This window comes from Cryptomeria japonica, chromosome 9 (assembly GCF_030272615.1).
Source record: "Cryptomeria japonica chromosome 9, Sugi_1.0, whole genome shotgun sequence".
Lineage (NCBI taxonomy): Eukaryota > Viridiplantae > Streptophyta > Pinopsida > Cupressales > Cupressaceae > Cryptomeria > Cryptomeria japonica.
In genome coordinates, this window is record NC_081413.1 from 571,785,198 (window position 1) to 571,812,140 (window position 26,943).

Below are 26,943 nucleotides of genomic sequence, written 5' to 3' on the forward strand. Positions count from 1 at the left end.
TTAATCAACTCTAATGAAACTAAATAGTAATAAATAAATCAGAATTTGGCTTCAAATAATCATTAGCACAGCTGATGATGCCAAATTGGCAATGTCAAAGGAAATCACGTTGTTCAGTTTTGGAGTTCACTAATAAAGAATGCATAATGCATGCTTCTCTTGCAAGTATTCTCAATCTTCCCGTTGGTTGATGAAGACATGAACTGACAACTTTAAGGGAGTTTAATTCAATTAGCATTGTCTCTGACTGATTGAGAATGCACAGTTCTTTTAAAAGCATTCTCAAGTTAAACATTCCTGTTGCTTGCTCAAGACAAGAACTGAAAACTTCAAGGCAATTCACCACAGTCAGCAATCACACAGGGCTTTTTTGGTCGATCTGCTCGGTCTGTTTGTTGACTTTCCAGCTTTTTGACAACATCCATGCCCTCAATAACATGACCAAAGACAACATGTTTTTTGTCCAACCATGGTGTCTGAATCAATTGATTGAGATAATTGTCAAAACGTATATCAAATCATTGTATAACATAATACATGGATTAAGTGAATACAAAAAGGCAAATCAAGCTATATCATTAAATTATTATATATCTACAAAAAAAATTTAAGGAAAAAGAGGTCATTTACCTTGACGGTACAGAGAAAGAACTGGCTTCCATTTGTGTTTGGACCAGCATTGGCCATACTTAGAACACCAGGTCCAACATGAGTTACTGAAAAAAAAATTAAATGAAAAAAAGCCTTTTGGTAAGGGGAAAGATTTGAAAAGTCAGCTTAAAAAAGATGAACACAAGATGTCCTCAAATACTTTTAACATTGATAACAACTGAAAACAAGACCAGGCAGACATATACTAAAACTTACATTTGAAATTCTCATCATTAAAGTTCCGGCCATAAATACTCTTTCCGCCAGTTCCCTGAATCATTGTTCACAAGAAAGTTATATTGTCAGAAGTGTAAGAAAACTTGAAAATTCTCTGCAATGGCATGAATAGAGTCAAACCGCACAAAATTCTTTTACAATTCTTGATGCATAATTACAAACTGTTTAGAATCATTATATGGATACCAGCTATGTCTCAAGTCATTATATCTAATTAATAATATAATCATAAAGTTTTGTTTCTGTCATGACTGCAAGAAACCCTACTTGTGATGTAAGTTGTGATCAGCAACGTATCTTCCAGGAATAAGGTTCTTTACTTCAATCAATTAATAGGTAAAATTCTCCAGAAAATGTTAACAAAGCTAGCTTCTGAGACAAGGTGACACTTTGCATTGAAAACACTGCCACTGTTTGCAGCCTTTTAACTAGTATTATCTTTATCAATTTTGTTGAGTTTTTATGACTCTGAGCTGTAACAATGTTGTTTTGGTGTGTAAAAGATGGATATTGATGTTAAGACTGACACTTTGTAATCTTGATCTGCTGTATATTATTATATAATTCAAGTTTACAGTTTGTATGATCAAGAAGACACTCAAACAAGACTGAAAACTCGCACTCACCCTTCAAAAGATGAAGGCCAAAGACTCGAACATGAGGAAAAGAATCATGCATACAGGGAATCAGAGTTGGAGGAAATTGATGGTGGCTCTAAAAAACCCTCCAAAACCCCTGACATTGAAAAACGGTGATATGAGACACATTTGTCAACTGAGGAAATTGCCAAACAGAATTGATGGCAGTGGGATGTGTCAAACAGATTTGACAAGTGCCAAATGTGCAAACAAACATATCCACCAGATTATCCACCCAGTCATACAAAATAGGAAGACTAACAGCATAGAACTTAAGTAGTGGTATTCCACCTCCCAACGATGATGATAATATGGCATATTGAGTATTCTGTGTTGTATCTGTAACACGATTTAAACATAAGTATGTCAATTGGGCGCTTGTGATGGCATCTAGAGTTGAATCTCAAGTGGCAGCAGATATTCCAGATTAGTGTAGGAAATCATTGCCATTGTTAACTAAGCTACAGGGCAGGGAAAGCTGGAACCAACAATGTAGAGGTTTGAAATTACTGGTTTCAGTTTACTTGTGTGGACATAGCACCAAATTACTGGAGATTTCTCCAATGTAATTTATTAATTTGTGTCCTTGTTGTGCGATGCTCACTTTGTGTTCTGTAATTTCTTATTAGTTCATTCCTTTTGCACTGATTTCATTTTTAGCAAACATTCTAATTCTATGTCAAGCTAATTTCAAAGATTGCTCTTGGTTTATAGCAACAATTAGAAGTAATCAGTAGCATGCACTTAAGAGAACTAACATTCCTCTCTTACACAATTGAATCATTAATGGAAAATAGGGGTGTGAGTATTAGTTTTCAGCAGTGATGGCATAAATTTCTGCATGTACACACTAGAATTAACATAAAGATTTGAATGTCAATGGCAGTCCATAGATGTGGCACACAACAATGTATGTTGGTCTTGGTAGCAATTTGCATAGATCAACACACAAGCAAATTTAAATCCCTGTTGAAGAATTTTACATTGAAATTTCCAAGTTAATTATGGATCATATTGCCATACATTATAATGACATTTACATGTTTAAACAATTAAAATTATGGATTCAACAAATGATATTTTATATTTTTATTTTTTTTTTTGTCAAGTGGGGTGTGCTCAAATGTTGGACCACTTGGTACTCACGTTGGAGATGAAGGCTTAAATCCCCCCAAGGCCACCTTAGTGCTGAAAGGTGGCCTTAGTGCTGAAAGGTGTGCTGAAAGAATATCTCAGTGGTTGTTTCATGAGGTGATTTGCAACCAGCGAGTGCTAGAAGAGGATGTGGCTAGAAGGGAGCCAGATGCTGCTGGATGTGCAGCAGATAGAGCTGTAAGGATCCAGCAAGAAGGCAGCCAGATGTTGCGGTTGCACAACAGGTTGTTTGTGGCAACAATAGTTGCTTTGATTTCATGCACAAGATTTTGGGCCCTTTCAAAAATCCAAATGTGTCCAGTTCATAGCTCTGGTCAACATTTACCAGTAATCTAAAAATATATGATTTTTTAACAGTTTTGCCTTCTTTGTCTGATTTAAAAACCTAGCAGTGCTGCAATACAATATTCTGGTTTCTAGCAAAGCAGCAACATTTATTCCTAACTAGCAATTTCTAGCATTTTGGATAAGGCTCATACACTTAACCCAAAAAAGTAAAACAAACTTCTGAATTCAACGTTTTTTAAATATTGAAAATTTACATGACATTGAATAATAACAATTTTCGACTTTAAATCATTTAATGACGAAAAATTGCTTTTCTAACTTTACTTTTTAAGGTTTGTCTTTATTTTTCTTTTCGTTTTCATTTCTGTTCCCTCTTTTTTACTTTTGTGTGCTCATTGATGCTTAACACAGCCCTCCAAAAAGTACCATTTTCTGACACCATGGAAAGTGGTTTCTAGGCACCAAAAACACTACAGAAAGCAATGAAACAAATGTCAACTGCAAATTGGTCTCGGGCCATTGGAAGCATAAATGGTACCTAACCAAGGTGTTTCTCACGCCATGGGAATAAAAGATTAAGCAATACTAACATAAGCATTTCAGAAGGTAGAAGTATCTATAGTAAATACAGTGTTATAATATTATGCTAAGCTTGTTTCAATGAAAAAGACCAAGTTGCAAGCAAAATTGAATATCTATATAAGCAACTGTCGGTGTACTGCATTAAGGAATCTGGATATCTTTAAGAAAGAACCCATTGAAAACTGTCTAACTTGATCCAAAAATGAAATTATTTTTTTTCATGCTAACAAAACTGGTAAAATAATTTTAAAATTAGCAATGTGAGATTAGTGACAAACTAAATCCATCAAATACAATAAAATCAATAACAACAATAAAAAGGTATTTTAACAAAATGATATTGCTTGAATTACAGCAACACAAAATTATTATAATCCGCACGCAATTTTTATGCAAGACATGCAATTATGGCTGCGATAAAGTTAAGGATGTAGATCAATCATAACAGCTCACTTACATCGCCCCTGTCAAAATCTCCACCCTGTATCATAAAATTTTGTATAATCCGGTGAAAAGCAGATCCTTTGAAACCAAAGCCTTTCTCTCCTACACATTCCAGCAGCAGACATCTATATTAGAAACAAACTTCCTCTCTACTTCACAAAATGGATTGTTCCAAGAAGAGATATAATCACAATGGTAATACCAATATGTAAACAGTGCTTGGACACATGAGTCCATACAAAAGACCAAAATTGAAATACCAACTCTATTAGTATTATTTGAAGCTATATAATTCAAGAATATAATTTAAAGTGGCATGCAAACATACCTGTACATAATGCACGGAAATTTTCCACTGTTTGTGGAACATCATCACCAAACAACCCCAGCACAATCCTCCCAGCAGGTTCACCTCCGATTGTAATGTCAAAAAAACATTTTGTTGTCACTGTGGACTGTAATGCCACATCCTGCAAGTACAGAAGAAAGAGTTATTAGTTCACGAATTGGCAACATGAGAAATAAAGCTCAAATTCAATTCACGCAAGAAACTTCATGAACACTTTAATCTTCCCTTCCATCACTTTGGGAGAAAAGCATATGGATACACAGAAACAAGCTTGAAATCTCAATGCTAATTATTGACTCCAGTGTAGCTCTGAGATGATCTTATTTTTAGAATAACCAAAAAGCACCAATGCATGTAGGGAAAATAGACTGAAATAGTTTCTGCATTTATTGGCCTTGGTCTTATTCAGTATGCATTTGGAAATTACCTTACAAAGATTGGCCTTAACTCCTCCTATATCAAAACAAGGTAACGTATAGTGGTAACTTCGAAAGAGAACAAGTGCATATAAGATAACAAAATACCAAAAATTTCCTAGCATTCAAGATAATGTATTTCTAATATATGATTAAATAGAGGCCTGTAACTGAAACAAGTTTATATGGTTTGAAACTATGTCAAACCATGATATTGTCCCCACTAATGAGGCCAAATAGGTTTAAGAAATAATTGAAAATGATATCTCAAAAACTATTTGACAAGCTCTAAAAGTTTTATTATCAACTTCAGTAGCAATGCCTACATACCTAGACAATTTTATTACAGTGAAAATGAATGTTTCCTTGTAGGAAACCGGACAACAAAACTGAGTGAGGACTGCTCCAAGTACATCTTGCTACTCATCAATCACAATCTCAAATGGTTGCAGAAGATTCGGCTACCACAAGCACTCATGCAAAACAAAATTTGTTTCAATTCCCAAAATACTAAGATACTGTCTGTTGTACAGCTGTCCAACTGAAAACTGACTTGGTACAATCTATGGTAACTTGATTCAGGGGCCAAGATATGTGTGAAATAACAAACGAACTTACTATAGAAATTCACCAACCCTAAGAAATTGCAAAGTTCTAAGGGGATCATCAGAGTAAACCATTCTTGAGGGATGTGAATCTCAATCAGATCTGCATGGGCTTTACACACATCAACAATATATGTATTTTCTACATGAAAGAACATTTCTACAAATTTTCTGACAATTTGTGTTGTGGCAAAATGCTGAGAACATGTTGAATGTGATGCACATGGTCTTCCCTTGTTTTATCAAGATAAAAATAAATGATCAATGGCCAAAGAATGTTAATCATTATCTGCATGAATGTCATGGGAGATTTGGGCAAGTCAAAACACAACCATTTGAATTTTGAACAATACTGTCTTTGCTTTAAAGGCAGTCTTCTTGACATCTGACGGTTTCAGTTACAGGCCTCTATTTAATCATATATTAGAAATACATTATCTTGAATGCTAGGAAATCTTTGGTATTTTGTTATATTATATGCACTTGTTCTCTTTCGAAGTTGCCACTATACGTTACCTTGTTTTGATATAGGAGGAGTTAAGGCCAATATCAATAAGGTAATTTCCAAATGCATACTGAATAATACCAATGCCAATAAATGCAGAAACTATTTCAGTCTATTTTCCCTAATTGCATCGGTGATTTGGTTATTCTCCCTTATTGAAAATCTATCTTAGTAAAAAAATTGATAATGCACAGCTGGTCTAGTACATCTTCTATCCTAAAAGGAGGTTAGCAGTTCTCAGAGTGATCTTGTTTAAGGTTCTATAATTAATGCACAACCTCCACATGCAATCCTTCTTTGGCGCTAGCACAAATGAGCTGCCACAACATACAGGGTTGGGCCTAATATATCCTTATTCCACAAGTTCATTAATCTGGCATATGATCTCTTCATCCTCAATGAATGACCATACAGCAAGGCATTAAGAAGAGGTAATCTTTGAATCAAAACAATGGTATGCTTTCACCACAAACTATTTAGGCACTCCAATGGGCGATTGGAAAGATCTTATCATTCGTCCACTACTTGATTCAACTGTTGCATTTCTGGTGAAGGTGTGTTAGCTTGTACTAGAAGAATGGTTTTCTTGTGTTCGAGTCTCAACATCTGTTTGCCCTCTCGGGTGAATAACTTAAAACATACAGTACGTAATGCAGAAATACGCCATAGATATCAGACAAGTAAAAAAGATGTTATTCCATTCATAATTGTTTCCCGTCACAAGTTACATTCGGAAGTATATAAAGATACCGAGGGGGTGCGAGCGCCAACCATCGCACCGCAACTGCCACCCCTCGGTTGCCAACTAACCAACACAATTACAACTTAATTAACTAGTTTTATTTCCGTGTACAATATTGCCGCCAACATCATCCCCCCCAAAAGAAAAGAAGTCGTCTCCGGACGACTTAATACAAAATAGAGATGACATTAAACAGAACTGCTGACGCCAGTCGAGCCTGGAACTTATAAACCTGCTGCGTCCTCGCTTAAAAACCCTTTTCTGCTACCATCCTATGCTCAAGTGCAGATTTCACCATTAGTGCTTCCTTTGGCATCACAATCCTCCTGTGCCTAAACCAAACTTGTTTGCAAAACATGCTTTTCAGTCTCAGCCTCCACCAACTGCTACTCAAATGATACTGTCTCCCTAGCCAATTTGTCCTCGATAGCCACCCGCGCTACCCTCTCGGCATCCAACTCCTAGGTACGCTGAGCTAAGTCTCACACTAGTACTGCCTCCAACCTGGTGGTCAGCTCCTCTCGAGCCCTCTCTACATCCACCAAGGCAACCTCACGTCCAGCCGAGACCTACTCCAAGTTCCTCAAAGCGTACCATTCTTGCCTAGAGGTGGCCACAACCCGCTGGCACAAAGGCTAGGAGACACCTCAAATCCTCCATCACACTCCCCAAAGGCTAATAACTGAACTGAATAACTCCCTGGTGTCATACAACTGCGCGGACTTGCAATGCCTTCCCTCAAACTCTATTTGTTCCCAACCTCCAAATCCGTCTCCCTCTACGGCTTATGGCTTCCCTGCCAATGCTTAGCTGCAGGCTTCTTTCTCACAGTACGGACAACCACAACACTTACCGTGACATCTCCAATGCCCTTCGCCCAACTCCAACAAGTGTATCGTAGCTCAAAAATAAACTGGGGATCGGGGGCAGTGCCCCCAGTGAGGTCGAGGGGCAGCGCCCCTCGCGGGGTCCAAAGACCATGGCGCGCATCATTTCTGTGATATTTTATGATGTCAAAACCCTTCTTCTACACCCTAATATTTTCAACGTCCTGGCTCCAGATGTCATCAAATGATTTTTCAATCTGGTCGTCGTCGTCGTTTTTTGTTTTTTTTTCCTCTGTAATGTCCCTGATGGCACCCCGGCCATACAACCTCCTCGTACAATCAACAACAGCACTGACACCTCCAATCGTACGGCCACCTTCCCGTGCGGTCAACACCCCTCCACCGTAGGGCTGTGTTTGTTTGTGCGGGGGCTGCGTTTTTGTCTCCGTGCTCCGCGCCTTTATTCCTTGCGGCAGCGGTGGTTTCCACCGCACAGTGGTGCTACCGTACGATGGTCCCACCGCCGTGTTGCCACTGCACAGTGGTTCCACCACCGGTGGTCCCACCGCCGGTGTTGCCACCGCACAGTGGTGCTACCGTACGGTGGTTCCACCGTGGCTTTCTTCTCTCTTTTTTTTTATTTTTATTTTTTATTTTTTTAAGTCATACGGTCAACTATCGTACGGACCTGTACGGCCGTAATTTTTTATTTTTTTTTCAATTTCCTAATTTAGTTGTCTAGAGAGTCTTCGGCTCGGGTCCCTTGTCTCTGGGATCGCTCTTCATCCTTCTCGGTTTTCCTCCCCCAAGAGTCTCCCGCGTTGGTCCCGTGCCTCTCAAGTCGCCTGCCCAACCTCTCGAGTCCCCTTCCATCCTCTCGGGTCCCCTGCATGCTTCGTGTGGTAGGGTTTCAATTTGGATCCGTTGGTGGCAAGTCTATTTTCAATGGCCATCCGAAGACCTAGAACCACAAATTCTACAAGGACCACGGTCTCCTTCCTGTACATAAGAAGAAGAATAATAAAGATTTTGAAAGCTGCGGCCTTCCACATAGGGTTCCAATCGTTGCCGACACAATTGATCTTCGGATTATCTACGTCACCGAGGTTTGCGGCGTCTCCCTTCCAATATTCTATGTATTCTGGCAGGTACACCTCCTTTGTTACTTGCTCTGGTTCCTCTACTTCGAGCCTGTAAATCTGGAACATTTCATAATCCTCCATCTACCAATGGAAGAGCCCATTCAACGACCCTGTGTCATCCTCAGAGCACTCCCCTAGTTTGAGAATCCCTTCGTTGTTGGGCTCCCTGCAGCCTCGTCCTTCGTTCCTCAAGTTGCCTTCTCCTTCACCCTCTGATTCCGAAGATGATGCCAGTTCCTCACTAACTAACTGTGTCCCGAGGTCTATGATAAACTTCCTTCCTCCATTCTCCGTAGACAGAGTGTTCTTCTTCCAGTTGTGGGTGGCCTTGGCTGCCACCAGCCACCCTCTCCCTAAGATCACATCATACCCTTTTTTCTTTAGGGGGATTACCACGAAGTCCAATATGAAGGGTTGCGTCTCGATGGTAACTTGTTGGCCCATCAATGTCCCGATGGGTTTGATTCCATGCTGATCTGCTCCGAGCAGATTGAATGTAGATGGCCACAACCTCGGCTTCCCCAGCTTCCACCAGGTTTCTTTTGGAAGAACATTCACTCCTGATCCACCATCGATGATGGTATCGGTTAGAATGGTACCAAGGATACCCATCTCCACAATGGCCGAGTTCCTTCCAGTGTTAACTGCCAGCAGCATGGGGTCTATTGTAGACCCCCCAGGAACATCTGTGCGGTGGTTGGTATTGGTGCATGGTTGGGAGAGATTATTCAGCAACGCCGTTCGTAATTGAGGCATCATCTGGAGGAGGTCATGTACCTTCACAGGCACCTCCAGTTTTAATTTTAAAATTTGATTTAGTATAGCATCCTCTGCCTCCGGTCGGCTGGAAGTACTCGTTGTACCCTTCGCCTTCGCCCTTTCTCGTATCTCTTTCTCAATTTCTTCCCGTTCTTCCTGTGCCCTTCGCTTCTCCATCTCCGGGTCTGGGCACATTGCGTGTCTGGCTTGGGCGCGGGTTACGACCAGCACTTCCTCTTCTTTGGTTTCCTCGACATTGAGCAAGTTGACGTCGAACTTCGGGCAGGTGGCGTCTTCGTGGTCTCCCGATCCGCACCATTTGCACAAATATTGCGTGGCCTCTCCCTTCAAGCAATCTCGGGCGAAGTGCCCCCACTGATTGCACGCTCTGCATTGTACCATCGATTGACCTTTGGAGTCGTATTGGATCCAGCTCCTTGTGTTGTTATTGTTGTTATTGTTATTTCGTCCTCCCCACCGGTTATCTCGGTAGCCTCTCGAGGTTGCATTGTTGTTCGCTTGTTGGCCCGTACCCGCTGGTGTGGACGTCGTGGCCTACTCCGTGAACAGCACCTGGTTCATTTGTGTATTCCGGGTTTTCATGTTGTATGGGCACTCCTTGGTGGAGTGTCCCATCACTTGGCAAATCTCGCAGAATGCCTTCTTCGGGCAAGTACCCTTTGTGTGCCCCTCCTCTTTGCACTCAGTGCACCATATGTCCCCTTCGATCTGACCGGTGCTTCTCATTGTTTTGAATTCCCTCCTCATTCGCTCCATGTCTTTCTGGAGCGCTTGCACCCGTTTGTCAGCCTCGCTGTTGCTGCTGCTTTCATGTGACGAGTCATCCTCCTCGGACGAGCTATCCTTCTTCTTCTTTTTCTTCGATGTCTTGGTCTCGCTCTCGAGATCCATCACTCTATTGTATGCGTCTTCGTACGATGTAGGTGGAACGATTTTCATCTTCTTTTGGAGGGAATGCTTTAGTCCCTCCACGAACCATCGCTTTTTCAACCCATCTGCTGGTTGACTCTCCATTTTTCCCAATAGTTCCTTCAGCCGCCGACTATAGGCTCGGACAGTCTCGTTCTTGTTCTGCTTCATTCCATAGATCTCGGTGACTATTTCGTTGTCATCTCTTAGGAGGCAAAACTCTATCCCAAACTCCTTTAGGTCGGGCCATGTGCCGACTTTGGCCTTGTCCATATCTGAGTACCAGTCTATGGCCACTCCTCTCAAGGTTGCTGGGAATTGTGTTACCCATTCGTCTTGGTCGGTAACATCGTTTGCTGACCATATGGTTTTGCACATTCGACAATGGCGGACGGGATCTTCCTTCCCGTCGCCATTGAACTTCGGCAGTTTTTGTTTACTCCCCATCGATGGGGGTTGTCTTCCTGGAGGTGGCTGTGGCTGTGGCTGTGTCTGGGCCCCTGCACTGGTCCCTCCGGTGCCAGTGGTGTGTCCTGCGTGGGTGACTAGAGGTACGGTGTTTTGCCTGTCGAGTGTGGCACCTACCGTACGGTTATCCTCCCCTTCGTTGTCACTCGCGCCTACTCCTGGCTCCCTTTGGTGATCCTCACTTTGTGGTGTAAGGGATAAGTTTCTGAACCGATTCCGAGTCTCTTCGACTAGATCTCTCCTTAACCTTGTTTCCTCCAGAAACTCTTCGTGGCTCCGCACCCTACGATGTTCTGGCGACGCGTAGAAATTTCCGTCGGCTTCTGCACCCTCCGTGACACCTCCTTGGTTCCCCTCGGGCCACCCTTCGACAGGTCGTCCTTCGGCAAGTTGCCTTAGCCTCCGTCTACATTCTACTTGCTGCTCCAGAATCAAGGCCCTTTGCGCGGCCTCCCACTCGTCTGTTTCTGCTTTTTTATTTCTATCTTTATTTAATATATTGGGCATAAATCACTTCCGTACAAACAAGCACACGCCATGTACAAAAAAAAAAAACTTTTATTATTTTTCCTTTCGGCCACAATTTATCTCAACATTGTGTTGGGATTATTATAGGGTTCAATTTCCCCTTCGCCTCTTGCCATCACGCTCTGCGTCCCACGATGATTGTTCCGTTTGCGCATCGTCGGCCTCTGGGTTAATCTCACCGATGGGTAGGCCCATCGTGTCTGTGCGCCATCCACGTTTTCCGTTCCCAAGTACGTCTAGGCAACGACGCCAAATGTTTGCCCTCTCGGGTGAATAACTTAAAACATACAGTACGTAATGCAGAAATACGCCATAGATATCAGACAAGTAAAAGAAATGTTATTCCATTCATAATTGTTTCCCGTCACAAGTTACATTCGGAAGTATATAAAGATACCGAGGGGGTGCGAGCGCCAACCGTCGCACCGCAACTGCCACCCCTCGGTTGCCAACTAACCAACACAATTACAACTTAATTAACTAGTTTTATTTCCGTGTACAATATTGCCGCCAACAACATCAACAGCACAAATTTCTTACTAGAACTTGTTAGCTCTTAACATTTGCTTGGCCTTAATAAGGGAAAGCTTAGGGACTACTGATGGTGCATGACATCTATTCTCACCAACATCTATGACAACATTTCTGGGATTTGTTTTATAGATGCATGGAGCTGCAAAAGCTATGATTGACCAAGTAGAACATCAAACACCTCTAATGGTGCTATATAATAAAAGACTACATGTTTGAAAGGCTCAATCTTGTATACCAAGTAACATGATGAGTGAAGCACTTCTGAAAACCCGAGTTGAACCATCTCATGGTGTATGGTTGTGAAGTCATTAATAACTAGTTCAATCTTCAAATTGCCTCGAGAAATAAGGTTCTTCTAAATTCCATTATCAATGATGAAGCAAACAACTTGTCCATCAATCCACATTTGAGCATGGAATGATCATTCTCCTTACTAGATCTCAATTAGATGAAAATGTTTTATTGGCAGTTGCTACTATGGTGCTAGGCTCAAACCCATGCTCCATTTTCCTATATTGTGCCACTGGTTAAACTTGTCGTTTCTAGCTATTTAAGTAAGGTTTTCTTCGTGTGACAATCCTGAATAGAGTGTCTATTGGAATTGTTTATCGTTCACCAATTACCAGTGTTAGATTTCTTCTTTTGCTCTTCACATGCATTGTTCTTTTGTGAATGACACAGCAGTTCTTGTCCACATTGCTTTGAATTGACTAGGTTCTAGACTTGGAGTTCTTATTCTACAACAACTTGAGACTTATATTCATCACTCTTGGGCTTATGTTTGGCTTTTGCTTTAGACTTGCAAGCATAGTTATAAGCTTCTCCCAAGAAAAAGATATGGAGCAAATCCATGTCAATCTGGATAAATGTTCTTAAGCTTGACCTACACTTAAGAATGAGGTTTTACTCAAAGCTGCATCATGGATTCAAACACCACTGCCACACAAATCTTCTTATAGATTGGATTCTAACTTGGATGGTTAAAAACACTTGGGATTTGACTTGAATGAAAACTTCAGCAACATAAACAAACTTCAACTTTGCGTTCTTTAAACAAACACTTGAACAATTTAATCTAACTTAGAAATAATGACATTTTCCACAACGTAAGTCTAGAATCAACTCTTATTACATTGCATGTGTAAATGACCCATATTTATAGCCATCAAGCTAAAGCTTCTTGAAGCTTCAAAATAATAACAAAATAATTGCTTTGAAAGCAATTTTGTCCTCATCGTCTAAATATAATATATAATATTACTTTCATTCCTTTTATGCTTCTCATCTTGAGTGTCCATTTGAATAAAGAGCTACAATCTTCTGATTTTGTCTTCAATTTGCTTTAACTTGTTGTTGTAATTAAGGTGTTGTATCTTGTTAGTTCTTCACCACATATCACTTAAGTTTACTTAGGGACCACATAGGAAGATTCCCACTTTCCACCTCATATGCAACTTCCACTTTTGTGGTTTTATCATGTTATCACTTTTCCACCTAAGGTGGGTGATCCACCTTTAGTGGACAGGCCTCTAGATCTTGGATGGCTACCTTCATAGCCAAATCTTACATAATTAATTATCAATCTTGACGTGGGTGTCACTTTGAATGAAAGGTTTAGATTTGTTTATTTTATTTCACTTTATTTTTCTTCCAATCTTCACCTGAATGCAAATACTAACTTGGACACCACTTTTTCTCGTTTCTATCTTCATTTTGGCAAAAAAAAATTGTTATTTTGGTGTCTAAAAGAACTTAGGCGCCCAATTGTTCTTTATTTTTGCTTTTTATGATTCTCAACAAGGATTTGCTAACAAGGCATGAGCACCTAGACTGCTTTTTGATGAGTTTTTGAAAGATTTTACAAAAAAAACAATTTCTTTATTAAAATTACTCCCTTCTTCCATTCTCAAATGTTGCACCACAAAACCTCTTAACTTTGACAAGTTTTCCATCATTTTATTACCTCTCGAAATTATTTTTGCCTAATGACACTTAAATCTATACTATTGACCTTCTACCATTGCCATGAAACCCTTTTTGCCAAAAAGTAGAAAAAACAAAAAAACAAATTTCTAGAAAGTTGTGATTTTCATGCTCATCTCCTCACATTGGAACACAACAAAAAAGCAATGAGCAACTTTTTCTAAAAATAAAAAATTTCTAATATAGAAAGTTTGATCTTTGGACTTCACTAAAACATCTGATCTTGAATATTGGACCCTTCAAGGTGACAACTTTATGCTTGAGAGTCGATCCTCATATATGATTTTATCTCAATGTGCTAGAGAAGATTTGCCTTGGCCACAACCCTTCCTGCCTATGCTTGGCATCTACCATCATAGTCTTTCTTTGAAATTCACTCTTTCTTCCCTTATTAGTGGTAAAACTTAAGCCTACTTCAAGATTCATAGTTTGATATCTTCATAACCTAGGTTACCGGGTTCGCCCCTGGGACGCCCTGGTACGGATCCGAGTTTGACCGGGTCCGTGGTACGGGTCCGGTTCGACCTGGGTTCAACCAGGGTTCGAAAAACCTAGAGTGGGTTCGACCCTGGTCGAACCCAGTCAAACCCGAGGTCGAACCCGGGCGGCTGGGCGGCCCATAAAGTCAAAAAAACAAAGCAAATTTTTTTTTTTTTTCAATTCCGCCTTGTAAAAAGTGAAAGTTATAACCTAAAAACCACTTCTAAAACATTTTATTGACTCATTTCACCTCATTTGTGTTGCAAACAAAATTTTTATGAGAGCAGGTTGAAGAAAGGGTGAACAAAATTTGGCTTCCAAGATCAAAGAGGAGGAGTTGAAGACTGATTTTAGAAACTTCAACAAGTGTTGCAGCATCATTTCCATACATTTTCAAGCTTCCATTGGCTGCAAGAGGTAGGTTTTTAAACATTTTTTTCCAACTATTTTTGTTTCACAAATTGTCAAACATGAAACTTGAATTTTTTTTCATTATTTAGTTTTTGTTTTTGAATATGTTTATTTTATTTCTTGCCATAGGAACTAGAATGGCATCTACATCTTCCTCCATTGGCAATGAACAAATAATTGCAAAACAAAGAAATGATCCAAATTCTCCCTTATGGAAATATGTGGACATTATAAAACAACTTCCGGGAGGTGGGGGATTCCGTTGGAAATGCCATGGATGTGATATTGAACATAATAGTTCATATTATCGGGTGGTAGGCCATTTGTGTGGAATAAAAGGAAGAGGCATCAAAAAATACCCTGGAAAAAATGGTAAACCTATACTAGATGAGAAAGTGATGAAATATATTAGGGAGCATGAGGCGGCAGAAGAGAGGGAAGCCCGTAGATTGAACCAAACCGCATCAAAGAAAACAAAGGGAATGCAAGGCCCTTCTAATCCCAGTATTGTAGTAGAAGACCACCCCTTCTTTGCCACAAATGAACCTCAAAGTGAACCACCCTTGACACGTAAAAGAACAAAGGGGCTTTTAGAAACCGCATTCCAAAATGAGAGTAGAGACGATGTTGACCAAGATATAGTAAGGTGTATTTATGCAAATGGGTTGTCATTCAATGTTGTTCGCTCCCCATATTGGAAGCAAATGATAAAAAGTGTTAATGAGGCACCAAGAGGGTATAAGGGCCCCGGTTATGAGAAGGTACGTGGAACATTATTGGAGAAAGAGGTGAAGAGGGTTGAAGATGCATTGAAACCCATAAGGGATTCATGGGTTGAGACAGGTGTAACAATTGTTTCAGATGGGTGGAAAGATGCTAAAAACTGTCCCTTGATCAATGTCATAGCAGTGTCCCCTAAAGGGGCAATGTTTTTGAGAGTTGTGGATTGTGAGGGCCAAATAAAAGATGGCCAATTTATTGCAGAAATTCTCATCTCTGCCATTGAGTCTTTGGGATCCCGCAATGTTGTCCAAGTCATAACGGACAATGCAAAAAATTGTAAAGCTGCTGGTTTGTTGGTTGAGCAACGCTATGATCACATCTTTTGGACACCTTGTGCGGTACATTCACTCAATCTTATGCTACAAAAGATTGGGCAAAAAATAAAATGGATCAGAGATGTGTATGCAGAGGCTGAGGACATCCAGATGTTCATCACAAACCACCACATGTCTCAAGCGATTTTTAGAACCTATTCGAATTTGGAGCTATTGAAGGTAAGTGAAATAGTAATTTAATTTTCCATTTTCTAATTTTTTTGAATTTTCAATGTTAATAATATCATTGTGTAAGCTATATTGTGTATTCTTCTTTAAAGTTTGGCTTTATTTTTTAATCATTTGGCATTAATTTGTGTTATAGGTTGTTGAAACCCATTTTGCATCAAACACAATCGTCTTAAGACGACTCGTGAAAGTTAGAGTGGCACTATGCAATATGGTGATTGTTGGATTTTGCCAAGATCAAGAGGTCAATGAAATGTACAAGATAGAGACATAATATGGGACAAGAATAAACTGTATTCTCATCAATAGAAAAATGATCAACAATCAACTGGATTATCGTTGTTACATGCAATGTAGATGAGCCTGCTAATATAGGCAAGGCTAGGGATATGTATGAGCACACAAATATGACATGTGGCTCAATAAGAAACAAGGGTAGGTAGGAAATAGGTGTGGGTAGGTAGGAGAAATAATACAATATTCCACATGAGGTGGATCACCCACCGAAGGTGGAATTATCACTCCACTATAAGTGGATATGATAGTGTAATAACAAGATCAACACCATAAGAGGTGGAATTTCTCCTACACACACTATCCCAATGTGGTACAAACACCCAAGTGTCTCATATCCAAACTACTATGAAATGCATTATCCTAAGTAAACTTAAGTAAGTGTAATAATATCCATGATGAATAATTATTTACACCAACACCCCCCCTTAAGTGCAACTTAGGGGAATGCACTTAAGTCTACAATGCAACTAAGCAATGCAAGATGGGTCCCGGCTACGAGGCCATGTTAGGTACCCATGCACAAATGCAAATGCATGCAAACCAATGCAATGAAATCTCTCACAAAGTGGGGAAAGAGAGAAAAACCCAATGGGAAAAAACCCTCCCCCAAAAGAGAGATGAAAGCTATACAAGAGAACTCTCAAAGAAGTATGTGAGGAACAAAACCCCATGTGAGGAAAAAGTCCCCCCCATATGAGAGAAGAAGAGAAGTCAAACTGTGATCCTCCCTCAATGAAGAATCTGCACCAATGATAGAAGCTCGATGTATGAAGAAATTGCTCCACGAACGTCGAACAACATTCCTCCCCTTAGGAAGAAACAAAACCAAAGGTGTATCCATGAAGTCTCCCTAATCATGAAGGGAAGATGTATGAAGAAAACTCATGATGAAAGGAATCTCTGAAAACTGCTCAAGTGTCCCCATGTCGATGCTAGAAGATACCCCTTCCAAAGGTGGTGAACTGCTCCACACTGCTGAAAAAGGAACTCCAACATCTAGTGGAGATGAATGTAGAACAATATCCAAAGACTCATGTGTCTCCTCAAAGAATAAAGAGACCTCCTCCAACTGCTGTACATAAGTATCCACAATCATGTCAACCTCGAAAGAATGATCATGTAGAGAATGAACAAGAGGGTCAGAGTGTGCCCTCGCAACAATCGAAGAAGGATCACCTTCATCAAAGAGAAGATGAATGTCATCAATGATGTCTCCCAAATTTGCAATGTAGGATTCCACAAACAAACCTGGAATATCTGTCAAGTAATCATCCATGAATCTGAAGCTGGAAGACAATGAATATCCTGCTGCACTGAATCACATGAAGGCAAAACTGTCGCACTATCTGCATCATCAAGTGCAATAGGTGATGTGATATCAATATGAGAAGATGAAATAGAAGACTCAAGAACGGGGTTACATGTGAGAATCCCCATGTTCAAGTGTCCAAAGTTCTCCTCAAAATCTGAATCATCACAATAAGTGTGATCATCATGTGTAGAATCATCAAATGTGAAATCATCATCATCAACAAAATCTGAAAAGGAGTATAACCGAGTTGCATGATCAACCACCCCAGTTGCAATGATAGCTCTAGTCTCCATGTCTCTAATAAAAACTGAGTCAAGTGTGAACTCCACAACTCTCTTAGTTGCGCCATGTGTGATTTGATAGATAGAAAGGAGATTGTTTGTCAAGTGGGGTACACACAACACATCATTGAAGGAGTTATCCCCAATGTCAATAGATCCTTTCCCAATCACATCCATGTATGTATGATTGCCCATCAAAATCTGTGGCATGGTGCAAGGCTCAAATGTAGAGAACATAGACTGTGAAGATGCCATATGATGAGAAGCCCCTGAATCTAGAAGGCATCTCTCTGAAGTATGATTTGTTGTAGCACATAGAGCTTTTCCTTTTCTTGTTCCAAAAAAGTGAGTTTTTCCACTTGTAGAAGCCATGAATGCTTGCCCTTTTCCTTTTGAATGTGAGGAAGTGGAAGTTGATGAATCATCCTTCTTGTAGACTTTAGGCAAATCAATGTTATGCTTTTTGATGATATATGTGAGCTCATCAATCTTCTTAGTATGGCAACGATGTTCCTCATGACCAATCTTTTTACAATAAGCACAAGTAGGTCTCTCTCTCTTTGGTGAATTATCTCTCTTGGAAGAGGATGAATCTCCTTGTTGTGGAGAAGATGATGCTTTTTCTTTAGGCTTTGATTGCCATTTCTTCTTGTTTGAGTTGTCCTTTCCTTGATTTCCTTTGTTTCCTTGATTTGCCACTAATGCTTGAGACTTAGAAGAAGCCTTAAGAATGCCCATGTTTATCAACTTAGTTTGTTCCATCATCAACATTTCATTGAAAGCATCAAATGTAGGCATTTTGTAGCTTGAACCCATTGTCATCTTATGAGTTTGGAAACTAGAAACAAATGCTGCATATTCTTGTGGAAGTTTGCCTATCAAGTTGAATATCAATTGAGTATCCTTTTTATCAATGCCACAATCTTTGAGTTGTGCCCTCAACTCATTTGCCTTAGTGACATAATCTTGTATAGTATCAAAGTTCTTGGGATCTAACATGGTGAGATCACTATCAATTTGATATCCCCTAATCTCATCAACTTGACCATACAAGTCTTGAAACTTTTGCCAAGCATCCTTGATTAGAGTACATTTCTCAATATGAAAAATGAGATCCTTTGATACATACTTTCTTAAGGTACCAATTGCCATGATATTTTTAGTGAGCCAATCTAAGTGACCAACTGGATCAGCCTTAGAATCAGCTGGAGCAACAATAGTTCCATCAATGTAATGAGTGAGTCCTTTTTCCATAAGTTTACTCCATGCATCAATTTTCCAAGTAGCATAATTATGTGGAGTTAAGAGAGGAAACTTAGAAGAACCCATAGCAGCAAAAAGGAAAGAACACAAGAGCACAAAAGCACAAGAGACACCCCCCAAATTCAATCAATCAATCAAAGTACCCCCCCAAAAGTGATGATTTTGGCACTTTATACTTAGTGCGATTACAATGAGCCACTTGCAAAACAAGGCAAAGTGGGCTTATGATGCAAATTTTACAACTTCCCAAATGAGATACAAGAGACTTCAATCAATAGTGCAATGAATCTAACTGAGATTCAAGCAAATATACAAGTACCAAAAGAGCCAAAAATGGCCAAGATCTGAAAGTACAATTTCTACTTACAATGACATCAATCTGATAGCATCATGTGAAAGTAGACGAAAAAATACGCACTTTCAAAAAAAACGGCACCTAAAAAGGAGGTCGGATGACCCCAAACGAAGCCTCTGAAGTTGCAAAAACTGGGATTACTCAGGGACAATCACCAAAAACTGTATTTTCTGAAAAATCCGTGCATCAAAATCAAAAAATTCTTACACCACTGCGGAGAGCACAAAATTCTAGCCCATTTCAAAAAAAATTGCACCCAAAAAGGAGCAAAAATGAGCAAGTTATGGCCATTTGAAGTTGAACTGCAAAATCAAAAATGCAAATGAGAGGGGGTCAAAAAATTTTCAAACCCTGCTGATGTGGCGCTGACGTCAACAAGTCACGCGATTAAATTTGACGACCGTATGACCGTCACCAAAACTTCGCCTCTCTGGCTGACTGGGCGTCCGTACCGTACGGACGGATTACGTGGCCTGCTGACTGTACAGTCCGTACTGTACGGAATTGTTGACTGGACACGCTGATGTGGCGTTGTACGAAAAATGACGTGTCTGTGTTTACGTGGCACGGTTCCCGGTTGATGACGTGGCACGGTTTTCCGCGTGGCTGACGTGTCGGAGGAGCTGGCTGAGAGGAAGTGGCGGACGGATGAATCGCTGGAACCGAAGGTGCCGGAGGCTGCCGGAAAGCGGAGGGACGGGCGTCGGAGGAGGAGTTGCCAGAGACTGCCGGGAGCGGAGCCGGGAGCGTGGCGCGGGCTTCAACGCGCAGACAGGGTACGGCGGGTGTTGCCAGCGGATGCAGCGGTCGCCGGGAAAGGTATGCCGACGACGGAAGCCAGACACGGTCGACGGCAGACGCTGACAGGTACGGCGTCAGGTGGTACAATGCGCAGACCTGCAAACCTGCGGGTCACGGGGGGGTCTGCGGACCCCCCAAAATTTGATTTTTTTTTTTTGATATCTTTTTTGATTTTTTTTTTTGATTTTTTTGAATTTTTTTTTTCAATTTTTTTGATTTTTGATTTTTTTCAAAACATTTTCAGAAAAAACGAAAAAAATTTTTTTGAGAAAAATATGAATATTCGAAAAATCCGTACGATTAGCAAAATTGGGGAAAAAAAATTTTCTCACCAAAATAGGCCAACTTTATAACCAAAATTCATGGAAATGGCCTTCCGGACGCAATGGTGAGGTCGGATCTGATCTAGGATGCCTCCAAATGATGATGCTCCTCAGATCTGCCTCTTGACGTCACAATAATGCCTCTTCAAGACGAATCAATGAAGCTCCAATAGCTCTGATACCATGTTGGATTTTGCCAAGATCAAGAGGTCAATGAAATGTACAAGATAGAGACATAATATGGGACAAGAATAAACTGTATTCTCATCAATAGAAAAATGATCAACAATCAACTGGATTATCGTTGTTACATGCAATGTAGATGAGCCTGCTAATATAGGCAAGGCTAGGGATATGTATGAGCACACAAATATGACATGTGGCTCAATAAGAAACAAGGGTAGGTAGGAAATAGGTGTGGGTAGGTAGGAGAAATAATACAATATTCCACATGAGGTGGATCACCCACCGAAGGTGGAATTATCACTCCACTATAAGTGGATATGATAGTGTAATAACAAGATCAACACCATAAGAGGTGGAATTTCTCCTACACACACTATCCCAATGTGGTACAAACACCCAAGTGTCTCATATCCAAACTACTATGAAATGCATTATCCTAAGTAAACTTAAGTAAGTGTAATAATATCCATGATGAATAATTATTTACACCAACAGTGATCAGCACCAATTGGACTGTATGGAAGCAAAGTAGCACTGAGAGGGCAGAAAAAATTAGGGATAGAATATTGAATGAGAAATGGTGGGATCTTGTTACATATCTCCTAAGTATCACTGAGCCCATCATGAGCATGATTCGCTATACAGACATGGATAGGCCTTGCATAGGTGAGATTTATGATGGCATTGATTCAATGCTTGAAAAAATAAAGGTCACTATAAATGAAAAAGAGAATGATCCTCAGGAGAAATTCTTCAAAGAACTGGAAGTAATTATTGTAGAGAGGTGGAATAAGATGACCACTCCTTTGCACCTTCTTGCCTATGCCTTGACACCTAAGTACTATAGCAATCACTTTCTTGATAAACCAAGAAGGATTCCACCATGGAGAGATCTAGAAGTATATGATGGGTACAAGGCAGCATTTCTTAGACTATATCCCGATGATGATTTGCGAGATGTTGTTACAAATGAGTTCATAGAATTCGCAAATGGGAATGGTCTAAGTGTTGATGCACTTCGTCATAGATCCAAGAAAGATGCTCATAGCTGGTGGTACTTCCACGACACATGCTTCCAACACCTACAACCCCTCGCTATAAAAGTTTTATCACAAGTAAGTTTAATTAATTAAAATTTTAAATTTACAAGTTTTAGTTTATTTATAGTTTACTTTGTCTTCATAGGTTGCTAGTAATTTTATTTTTATTAATGTATAACTTTAATTGTTTACTTTGTCTTCATAGGTTGCTAGTTCATCTGCTTCAGAAAGAAATTGGAGCACATACTTTTTCATCCACTCAGTAAAGCGCAATAGGCTGCTATCAAAAAGAGCAGAGAATTTAGTATATGTGCATTCCAACCTACGTCTTCTTTCACACAAACAACATGACTACACACAAGGGGAAACAAAGATGTGGGATATAGAGCCAGAGCATACTGATTTGGATGCTCCTGCTTCTCAGCTTCTTGCATTGACACTTGATGACTCGGAAATTGAGCCAACTTATAGTGCAAGTGCAAGGGGCATTGGCTCATCTAATGTCAATGTCAATGAGGAGGAGGAGGAGGAGGAGGAGGAGGATGAATTAGATGATCCATTTGATGATTAAACTTTAAGTTTATATTGTTGAAAGTTGAAACAATGATACTTGAATATTTTGTCATTTTGATATTAAACTTGATGTATATGATGTTATTATCAATTATGGTATGATCATGATGCTATGATTACAAGTTTATGTTTGTTTTGTTGTTTCTATGATGCTATGTGACATGCATATTTTAATTCATGCTTATAGGCTTCACAAATATCAAAATATATATATATATATATATAAAATTTACATGTTTTTGTACTAACGAACCCTAACGAACCCAAACGAACCCAAACCCCTTTTCAAAATTTTGCCGTTGATCTTGGGTTTCACCTTAGCAATGAGCTCAATTGGGATACTTGTAGAAAGAAGATAATTTTGGGAGGGTGGAAAGCACTTTATGCATTGCAAAATATAAGCAAGGAGATTGATGTATGGGACTATAAAACTTTGCAGATTCTATTGGTCTTTAGTCATTCTAGTGGTGCTTTATAGATGTGAATTATGGACTAGCAGCACTTCAAAGGTAAATGGGTGCAAGTAGAGAGGATATAAAAATGCATGATTGCAAGCAAATTCAACCTCAAACCTTCAGTCCCCTGTGAGATTCTTATAACTGAAACAGGTACCTTCCTTATTAAGGCCATTGTTATGTTGTATCTCCTAAGTTATCTTAAAAAAATTGTGTGAATGGAGGCACATAGGTGGCCTAAGGCTATCATTAAAGAAGTCTTGAACGAGAAATATGTATTGGATCAAAAAAAACTTCAAGTGGATGAACAAATGGGGCATCCATCTAAATGTGTGCCCAAATAATAACAAAGAAATAAAGGCTTTTGTAATGGATTAATTCTGCAAGTCTATGGCAAAAGCCATTAGGGAAAAAGCGGAAATATTAACTTTATGAGTATAAACCCACCTATGATCATCAAGAAAAGTCATACATAGGAGCAAATATCCCTTGGAGAGCAAAGATACTTATAGCACAATTATGAACTAGCTCACATTATCTTCAATATGAAACAAGTAGATGGAAAAGGCCTAAAGAAGAGTGAAAGGAAAGAGTTTATATCTTTTGCACAATTGCGACAATTGAATCAGAAAAGCACTCTAATCTAGAGTACGAAGCTTACAATGACGTGGACAAATACAAAGGTACATTAGCAGCTGCTTCATTACAAGATTTTTTCAAAATGGAGAAGGTTGGGAAACTTGGGAAGTTCATCATCAAGCTTCCCAACAAAAGGTCAACAAGTTAGAAAGCTAAAATGGTAAAGTTTGCTATCCCATAGGCCATCTATTGAAGTTGTGGAAAATGTGTAGGAAGATCAGATGAAGGGTCAAGTTAGAAAGCTAAAATGGCAAAGTTTGCTATCCCATAGGCCATCTATTGAAGTTGTGTAAAATGTGTAGGAAGATCAGATGAAGGGTCATAATTTGCAATACCAACCTCATTGTATGCCTGATGTGGGCAGGCATACAAATATAGGGAAGGATTCAAAAGAAAAAAGGCAATCCATTACCACTATGATGTGATAGCAAGTACACTATGATACCACTAATCTTTGGGCCCAAGGTTCTCAAGGGAGACCAAACTAAAATGCATTTTAATGTGCTTTGAACATAAGCAATTTAGAAGTGAAATAGTACACAGCAACAATAATCAGAGTATTGAATAAAAAAGTGCTCAAAGATAATAGAACAACATGCTAGACCTGGATTGCATTATATCAAGTTTTATACAATTATTTGAAAGATCACACATTCACCCATAGGCAAAGACGACTCCTATTCAATGCTTATTCAAAGAGTAGCTATAAAAGTACAAGGGAGAGAAATAGAGAGATGGCATTACAATTACAAGAGATGCAATTGCTTGCCAGATGCTAGTTTGTATTCCAAGTTTTTTCTTTTTTTTTGCATATGCTGCAAAACAGCTATGCAAAACAGGTCTGGAACTGTAGAAATTGTGTGGCATAAAATATAAGTTTGGAATGTGTTAGGCCTAAAATAGATCTGAATAATATGATGATCCTCTGAATAGGAAAAAGGTAGAACACCATTCTGGATCCAACGCAAGTTAATGTTGGTTCACAAAGAAGTCTGAAGCTGTAATAAGAGCTGTCTGCAAGAAGGTGGTGCCACTAGGCAGTAGAAAAAGTCATAGAGACTAGAATACCATTAGGCGGTAAGCAGCAGCATGCTATCTAATGCATGAAACATACACAATTCACAATGTAAATCAATTGACCAAAAGAAAGAGGTTAGAGTTAGGGATACTTGTTCACACATTGTGAGAGATGGTTGTAGGTGAAGTCGAGATGGATAGAAGGAGACCTAAGTAGACCATAGTTGGAGACTTCGAAGACTTTGTAAACCTCATTGGTACAGCTTCTATTTTTGAATCTTCCTCATTGGTACAGCCCCTATTCTTGAATCTTCTAGAACTTTACATTGACTTTTCTTCCTCAATGTGAGCTCCTCTAACCCTAAATCATTTTCTTCTTATTAAGGTATGTGTGGAAGCAGAGCAAATGATGTGTCTTCTTCTTGAACAATGGCTAGGGGCGAACCTATAAATATGGATTTGAACTCTAAAAGTCAAAACTCAATTTCTGCTGACAACGTTGGCTTGGCAAATGATGTACAGAAACTTTCAAAGAAACTTGTGTCATTGGTCAGACCAATGTACAGAAACTTTCACAAAAGCTTGTGTATCATTGGTCAAGACCAAGGTACAGAAACTTTCAAAGAAACTTGTGTGTCATTGGGCAGGCCAGTGATGTAGAGAATTCCAATGAAAACTATACTTCATTAGTCGGGTCAATTACGTGCAAAGAATTTGAAAGGATACAATACTTCATCCACTAGGCCAATGAAGTTAGCTACATGCAAGCAAAAAGGAAAAACCCAGTGAGAGAGAGAATCAGAGAGCTAGGAAGACAAATCTGCTGATATAAAAGTGATATGAAGGTCTGATGGCAACACATCTCTCACAAAGTATTGCAAGCCAGCCCACCCCAATCCTAGCATATGCATTAACATATGCTCAGGGGGATTAGCACAACAAAAGTGTCAGTAAACCAAAAATAAGGCATATACATGGATTTTGTGTTATGACCGCATGTCCTTCAGAAATCCTCAAGGCGGAGTTGAAGATGCCTTGTAGCACATACTACCAAAGTTGTACATGAAATTATCAAATCCTGAGAACCTACTAGATCATTATAATTTAAGATTGAAAGATATTTCTAAAATTACTCTTCAAGATTAATAGATAAGCCCTTTATATATAGTTACTCAAAACACTAACAAGACCAAGAGGCCAGGGCAGTTTCCCTTAATATTTGTCTTCCATTGTGCACAAATGACATCATCATAAAACAACAATATTTTCATTGATGCCTCGGCACTCTACCGCCAACGCCATAAAATTTCCATTTTCTAACAATGCTAAATACCCACTAATTCAATCCGAAGTTTCCCATATCAATGTCTTTCGTTCAGGATTTACAGAACTAATTTATATAATGCTAACAAACCCATTACACATTTCCAAACTTCAAAAAGAATGGGCATAAGTAAACAAATATGTAAAGGCCTGCATCACCTGCAACTGGGCTCGAGTTGTGCTCATACGCCGTATTGTTCTCTTAGTAGAAGTGGTAAGCGAGGGGAATGGCGTGCAAAGTGGACTCGATGAAGTTCCCAGAGCTAAGGATTTCCTTAGGCCGAGAGTGAGAGTCTTGGTGGATGAAGAGGGAGGGCTGAGAAGGGTGTTGGAAGCAGCACAAGCAGTCAAAGTCCTGTGCACCTGTACCAAAGACAAAATGTGAATGCCTATAAAACCCAATACCCACAAAACAAGGGGTGTTTGTTGTGCCTTTACTTACCAAAGTCGCCCGAAGCGTCGCCATGGATGCAATACAAGCGGCTCCTGCGAGTCCTGTACCTCTTTACAACCTATATTTCCGATGTTTACAATGCTCAGAGAGTGCTCATAGATTTTTTATTTTTTTTATTTCCCGTTTTTCTTATCCGTCAATAACCTTTTGTTTCAATTCGGGTACGATGAATCCAACAAACATTGTTTGCGCTACCGTCCAAGCGGCATCATTTTAGCATATACTTCTTGGGGTTTCCTCAACTATTTTTCTATTTGTATATTTGTTTAAAATTGGGAAGACTACATATTTCTTTAATTCTAAAAATGGATTAACTCTAACACGAACTCTCTTGGTCCTTAGATTGTCTCGGTTTGTTGATGTTATTAAAATTCATTTATTCATTTATTTATTATGGTTAATAGATAAATATTTATAGCTTGTTATTTAAGTATTTTATGGAATGATTAAAAAAATACAAATATATAATGTTTTATAAAAATATAAGGCAAGGTAGGTTGGGTGTTGGGCTAGGTCGTGGGGATACCCCAGAGTTATAAAAAAAAAAGTTTTACCAAAAAGACTAAAGATTTGTGAATCTCATGATATAAATGTTATGTGGCCACATGTAGAGAGTTGATTGCTTATGGAAATAACTTTATAAAAAACATGCTCTTAAGACATA

At 39.4% G+C, this 26,943-nt stretch overlaps 1 protein-coding gene across 1 annotated transcript; it reads right to left on the minus strand.

Annotated features, from left to right (window-relative positions):
• On the minus strand, positions 1-26,426 carry LOC131062876 (uncharacterized). The gene is made up of 7 exons (XM_057996614.2): positions 26,268-26,426; positions 25,985-26,188; positions 4,324-4,465; positions 4,009-4,097; positions 868-922; positions 631-716; positions 1-476 (listed from the first exon to the last, which is right to left on the minus strand). Exons 1-7 carry the CDS (start codon positions 26,289-26,291, stop codon positions 330-332), a joined length of 747 nt encoding a protein of 248 aa, XP_057852597.1. The 5' UTR covers positions 26,292-26,426; the 3' UTR covers positions 1-329.
• Positions 26,427-26,943: the final 517 nt, after the last annotated feature.